The sequence below is a fragment of the Nanorana parkeri genome, unplaced genomic scaffold (assembly GCF_000935625.1).
Source record: "Nanorana parkeri isolate BGI_ZX_2015 unplaced genomic scaffold, ASM93562v1 scaffold5, whole genome shotgun sequence".
Classification (NCBI taxonomy): Eukaryota; Metazoa; Chordata; class Amphibia; order Anura; family Dicroglossidae; genus Nanorana; species Nanorana parkeri.
In genome coordinates, this window is record NW_017306273.1 from 4818202 (window position 1) to 4825296 (window position 7095).

Consider the following 7095-nt stretch of genomic DNA (forward strand, 5'->3'; position numbering starts at 1 on the left):
CCCCCCCCCCCCCCCCTTGTGGCTATAACAGCTTCTACTGTTCTAGGAAGGCTTTCCAAAAGATGTTGGAATGTGACTGGAAATTCAGCATATGTGAGGTCAGATATTAATGTTTGATGAGAAGACCTGGCTTGCATTTGGAGTCCCAATTAATTCCAAAGGTTCAGTAGGGTTGAGGTCAGGGCTCTGTGAAGGCCACTCCAGTTCCTCCACACCAAACTCATCAAACCATGTCTTTATGGAGCTGGCTTTGTTCACAGGAGGCACAGTTATGCTGGAACAGAAATGGGCCTTCACCAAACTGTTGTGCACAATTCTGTGAAATATATGTTGTAGCATTAACAGTGGCCTTCACTGGACGCACCTGAACTCAATCATGTGGAGGGGGTCCACATACCTTTGCTCATAGATAAATGTAAATCCCCCAAGATCCTCTGGCACAAGAAAATGTGACTAACGCCTTATGACCAAGCAGTTAAAGAATGCAAAACTACCATAATTACGGCAAACGGAGTCATTTCTTTGACATATTGATGTAATAAAGTCAAGCCGTATTTATTTTTCAGTACAGGTCCAATTTATTTTCCGAAGCCTTTTATCTACAAGTAATCACATAAGAGGGAAATATAAAGATAATGATGACAAAAGAAGCAGTTTGCATGCACAATTTTCAAGCCTTGGTCTTACCATGTGTATGTGTTTTGGAACAGAACTGGCTACCTATGGATAAATGCCGGCTTTTTATTTTCTGCATACCTTATTTTTCATTTCTTCCCCGGTCTTCTGACAATGCCCATTTTAAAGGGCAGGTTACTAGATCTCTCTTTACTTTCTGGAACCCTGGCACATGTGACTAGATATGTGACCGGTGGCGTCTCAAGGGGGGTGCGGCCCGCACCTGGGTGACACCATTGCAGGGATGACACCAAAATGACTGACAGTCATTCACCAAGATGGCCACCGGCAGGCGTCAATCAGATTGCCGCGCATGCGCGATGACGTCATCGAGCACGCACAAGGTGACATCACGCGTGATGACGACACAGCGGGGTGTCACCCGGTCTCCACCGGCCTCGGGACGCCCCTGCATGTAACCATGCACATAATCTCAGGGGAGGAAAGTGCCTTTCCCTGAGATCTCATTAGATTACAGATGAGATTTCCCAGCAATGCTCTGCTGATGTAACCTTCCCAGAATGCAACGCTTTGGCACAATTATATAATTTGTGCTAAAGTGGACCAGGAAGTGGGAAAAAAGAAATTGTATGTAAAATAAAAATATGTTTGATTAGCTAGTGAATGTAAAATGATTTCATATCAGCATGCAGAGCTGCAGGCTGATGTGATTTTAAGTCAAAGGGGGTGAAGGTCGACTTTAACTTTTAAAAACTGAGATCCTCCACCTACATTTTTAGAATATACTGTATGTGTTGTATAATAACATGCCATAAATACTTTGCCCTCAAAGCAGTGCTGTTCTTTGCTAGTGCATAGGCTTTGCTATGGATCTCTGTTTCCTATTGCATTCCGCAGCTTTCCTTATGCTATTCTCTTTCACTATATTTATTTCAGGCATATCTGAAATGGGTGGAGAGACAAGGTAAAGAGCCAAAGTTACCAGGACTGGATTTAACACACAAGCAGCTTTTCTTCTTGAATTTTGCACAGGTAATGTAATAAAAAAAATTCATAATTATTATGCCACAGGTAAGATATAGGAATGTGGAAGGTTCATGTGTGACTTGATGGCCCCTAGTGGTCTTCTCTGTCTTCAAAGCATCTTGATTCACATTTCCAATTTTTCATCTACGTTGCTGGCCACTTTAAGACAAAGTTAAATAGCTGGTCAGGTTAAAAAGATACTTGCCCATCAAGTTCAATCACAATGCAAAAAAAATACTTGAAAATCCTTGAGTCCTCAGATACGTAAACCTGCAGCTGATCCAGAGGAAGGAAAAAATACCCTTATGAAGTGTGGTCCGAATTGCTCTAAGTCTGGAAAACTAATGTCAACATTATATAGTGTTATTTCTTAAAGATATTGATAGCCGTTTATATTTTGGGTGCATTTGGAAACACATGAAGACTCCAGTTCTACAACAAATTTCTGGTGCGCTGATGCCCAAACATGAGCGACATATTTAAGATGAGTTCTTCCTAATGCTTTGTAAAGACTTTGGTTGACCAAGCATTTCTTTAAAAGAGAACTATGGGGTCAGGGTTTTTCCCCATAGTTCTCTTAAGGGTCAAAGGAGGACATATACTAGCATCCTCCCGTGACCAAAAGCTCAGTATATCGCTCAGTATCGGGATACTGAGACCATCACAGCTGGGACAGATCCCGACATTACTGTTGAGATCCACCCAGCTGCGTGAGTGACAGCAGGCTCTGCCTATCTAGAGGCAGAGGCAGCTGTACCCATAAGGCACCAGGCCATTTTAACAGCCCTTTTTAATGGTGGCTCCAACAGAAATGCTACTTGGCCTCTTGGCTTAAACAGCTCAGTCTGAGCTATAGGGGTTGATTTACTAACCTAAACACACACACACACCAGGTGTGTGATTTTCACACAGCAAAACGTATTTATCAACCAAAAAGTCTCTAAAAGCATATTTCCACTAATGCCATATATGGAAAAATCATGCACATGATGCATATATAATGCTGCTTCACAGTTTAGACAAAAATGGTTAGCTCATGCATTTACATTCCTGCATTCATCAACGCAAGCAACATAACATAGAGCTAATTTACACCACATTACCTTGCAATTCATTGCAGGGCTTTGAACAACACACCTGCTGGGTGTGTACACACTACAAAGGTGTTTCGATTCCTCCCATAGATCATGCTGGGAGGGAACACACTACAGAGGTGTATACACGTTCGTGGTGTGTTTAAAAGGTTAGTAAATCAACCCAAAAGTCTAAATATAAAGAAAGAGTCCACCAAAGCTACATTTTTCATCAGCCTCTTATCTCAATGACTCCATGGAGACTTATCCCTGGTCAGGTTCCCAGAAACTCTTAAAATATCAAGAGTCAGAGCCCTGATTATAAAAGCCTCTGGTAGACAAAGCCAGTAATAGTCGTAGAGGTTTGTGTACAATCTGATCTTCTAACATGTAGCCCAAATTCAAATATTTTGTGTTTGTGCAGATCTTCAAAATGCAGAGCCCACCCATAATTTATATCTTGGTTTATTATGGTATGGGTTAAACTGTACACCAGTCTCTTACAGTATATCTCTTGTAGACCAAGTAACTAAATATCCCTGGAGAAGCCTCTGTTTCCCCCTGCAATGACAAAGATGTCACACCCCTTTTAATTGAAACCCCAACTTATATGTCTTTCACACAGGGCCCATCATCTAGGGAGGGTGACACCCTTACTTGGTCTTGTAATAGCTCTGGCATGTGGGGGTGCTAGGAATTCTGGTAGAGACAACTCATCACTTGTGGCCCCAAGAGATATAAGAAATCAGCCATTCACAAAAGATCTAGCAGAGTTAGCTGTAATTGGCCTTCGCTGGTAAATACTTCAATTTCCTGTTCTGTAGAAGAGTTAAATAGAACAATAAACATGTATCTTTAACAGAAAGTTGATCACCCCCGTTGGGTTTTATACACCGCAGATTTTTTTCAAGCGGTTAATCAGCTGACAGCCTAGAGTGGGTGATGATGAGCGTTGAACCTTGTACAATTTATATTTAAAAAAAAACAAAGATAAAAAAACTCTCAACTAGAAACTTGGAACATCCCGGACTGTCAAAGACTACAAACAATTCATTATTGCCAACGATTTACGGAATAAAGCAACACCAAGATTTAATCATTGTAGACATTTTTGTTCTAAGGATGAAGGAAAGATCAAGAACTTAAAGCATCAAGCTTAATATTGACTTTTTTGCATTATTACTTTCAGATTATTGTTTTGCACTAGTCAAATGAAGTGTAGAATAGAAAAATGTCACCAGCACACCATAAGTTGAAAAAGCAAAATATTTTATTGCCAATAGCTGTATCTCATTGGCAAGCGCTAAGGGACTCGCAGGGTCCCCTTCATCAGGCTTAGAGATAACCCTGCGAGGCCCCGAAAGCGCTTGCCAATGAGATACAGCTATTGGCAATAAAATATTTTGCTTTTTCAACTTATGGTGTGCTGGTGACATTTTTCTATTGTTCATGTGTGGCGGTGCCATCCGCAGCCATTTCGAGCACCCATCTTCATCAAGTGGGAATCCCGGTAAGGAGTGCGGTATGGTTCCTGTTTCTGTTTAGTCAAATTAAGTGGTGATAATGTCTTGCATTTGTCTTATGCAATATCTTACATTATTCTATGGTACTGCAAACAAAGTCCAGGTACTTTCTAAGTACAGAACACTTTTCAGGCAACAACACCCATCCATGAGCTTATTCATGGCCACAATTGTCAATTATTGTTTTGATATCTAGTTTATCAGTGTATCATTATTCTGGAACTCAAAGAGGGGAATTTATCAAAACTGGAGCAGACAAAATCTGGAGCAGCTTTGCATGGCAACCAATCAGCTTTTCTCTTTCATTTTCAAATCTTAACTGAACAAACTGAAGAGAGAAGCTGAATTGGTTGCCCCGGGCAACTGCTTTAGATTCTGTCTGCTCCAGTTTTGATAAATTCCCCTCAAAGTGTCAATGTGTTATGACACTGGGATCCTATTTTTTTGAATAAAAAAAGCATACTGATATTGCATGTTCCAATTCAATGGTATCAAAATACAATAACATACTGTCAACGGGTATCCAAATAAAATGACGGTGCAATAGCCCTGAGAATCTCAATACAATGGCAAACCAATATCGGTGATCCCAATACAATGGCATACCAATATCGGTGATCCCAATACAATGGCATACCAATATCGATGATCCCAATACAATGGCATACCAATATCGGTGATCCCAATACAATGGCATACCAATATCGATGATCCCAATACAATGGCATGCTAACACATGGGATCCTAATAAAATGAAACACTGACACCGGGGATTCCAAAACAATGAGATCTTCAATATGCTGGCATACCACCTCTGGGCATCCTTATACATTAGCATGTCTCCTCTGGCATATTTACAATGGGATTCCCAATACAATAGCATAGTGACTGTATGCTGTAGAAATACAATGATAGTTATGAATATTCTACACAGGTTTGGTGTGGATCTTACCGCCCGGAGTACGCCCGACACTCCATAAAGACAGATGTGCACAGTCCATTCAAATACAGGTAAGAAAAACATTGTAAAATATATATTTTTTATTTCAACACCTTCAGCTGTGCTTTGCAAAGTACAATAATGAGTACTGAGATACAATTACCCGTAGAGTCACCGAATATGTAAGTTCACCCCATCTCCTACTAGCCATGGTACTTGAGGTCTGTTCCCTCTTCCACATATCAGGAAGGATTTGGCCCAGCTTACACATATGTTCAGTTTACTCATTTATATTGAGATTGTAGTCCATCCCGGGAGCGAGCTTGGAGTAGTGGCTACTTTACAACACACACAGGGACCATGGGGAACAAAAGTAGCCACCCTCCAGAAGGAAGGACAGTGTCAGCACCAATTCAGAGATGATTGGCGGATCTACAGCCGAGTGATACACAAATAAGATACATTGTTGTTCATAGTTAAAGTACTTGAATGTATTATTAAGATTTAACTCCTGAGTTTAGTGTCACCTTAACTTTATCTTCCCCATTGACACAAATGTGTTTTGCCAGAAATGTCAAAAGTTGCATAGAGAAAAAATCTATAGCTATTATTTGACCCCAACAGCAAGTCCAGGATAGGTGAAAGGAGGCCCTGTAATGCTCAGGATCCATCTAAAGCCTCCTGAAACTACCAAGACTTACCTTGATTTTACCTTCCTCAGTGACACCAATTCATTTTTGCAAAATGTTGCTCTATTTCCCAATTTTTACCAAAATTTCAGGGAAATTAAAACTGTTACTTTTTCTCCTCCCTATTCCTCAGTCAATCATTTTAATAATAAGCATTATCTGTGTGCTGTAAAAGTAAATCTTCCCTAACCGGACTTGCAGATTCAGACTTAGAACTCAACGTTGTCATCACATGTACAATTTTTTTTATTTTCAGAGTGATGGGATCCTTACAGAACTTTGAAGCTTTCTCCGAAGAATTCAACTGCAAAAAAGGCACAAAAATGCACCCGGTGGAGAGGTGTCGGGTTTGGTAGACGAAGTACATCCTATGATCCTCGGAAACCAGTCTGACAATGTCTGGCTTACAAATATTGAACAGTTATAGCCAATAAGGTGCCTGGCTTTTTCCAGTGCTCAGGTCAGAGCCATGGTGTGGGGTAGGAAATATGACAAGGTGGAGTGACTACCGTATTGTTTGACGGTTCCAATGACCAAGCGGAATCAAGTGTTACCATTGCTAACAGCTCAGTATGCTCTAGTGGGTAACGATGTGTTAAAAGAAGACTGTTTTAATGGCTTGACTGTTATCATTAAAAGATTTAAAGTGTAAGTCTGGGCAAATGTTTTTTTTTAAATATGCATTACATTTCTGCAATACATGCGCAGTCCACCATGATTCGTCCCCCTGAAAGTGTAGCAAATTTAGACAATTACGTGTTGATGTGCCAGAAACCCAGTGAGCTTCTAGCTTTCTGGATTGGGCTGACAACGCTGCCTCTGCTGTTCTGAAATTCCATGCAGTGTTGCCAGCACTACCTGCTGGGCTACCAAACACCCTCCTTATGTTATGGAGATTAGCAGAATGGATGGGGCGGGTGTCTGTAGTCCAGCAGAGGAGAATAGGGCAGGACTAACAACACTGTCAGCAGCAGAGACACTGGGTGGTCAGCCCACTAGGAGCTCTTGGGATCTCTGACTGATCAACAGGTATCCTTCCTGCACTTGCAGCATTTTTAAAGACGAAACATGGGGGGAATGCGCATTTATTGCAGAGTATGCTTTTTGTTTGTTTTTTGCTAAGATGTACACTTTAAAAAAACATATAAAATATACTGCTGTCAGGTTTTCAAATAATAGTTTTAAAAAGATGTATTTTTTTCCTCGAG

At 40.7% G+C, this 7095-nt stretch overlaps 1 protein-coding gene across 2 annotated transcripts in view; it reads left to right on the top strand.

Moving 5' to 3' along the window:
- MMEL1 (membrane metalloendopeptidase like 1) overlaps positions 1–6267 on the top strand; it is an 82623-nt gene extending 76356 nt beyond the window's left edge. For both annotated transcript variants that reach the window (XM_018552322.1, XM_018552313.1), the window contains exons 21-23: positions 1573–1668; positions 5193–5269; positions 6144–6267. In XM_018552322.1, coding sequence (XP_018407824.1) covers positions 1573–1668; positions 5193–5269; positions 6144–6243 — 273 coding nt within the window. In that variant the 3' untranslated portion in view covers positions 6244–6267. The remainder of the gene's footprint in view (positions 1–1572; positions 1669–5192; positions 5270–6143) is intronic.
- Positions 6268–7095: the final 828 nt, after the last annotated feature.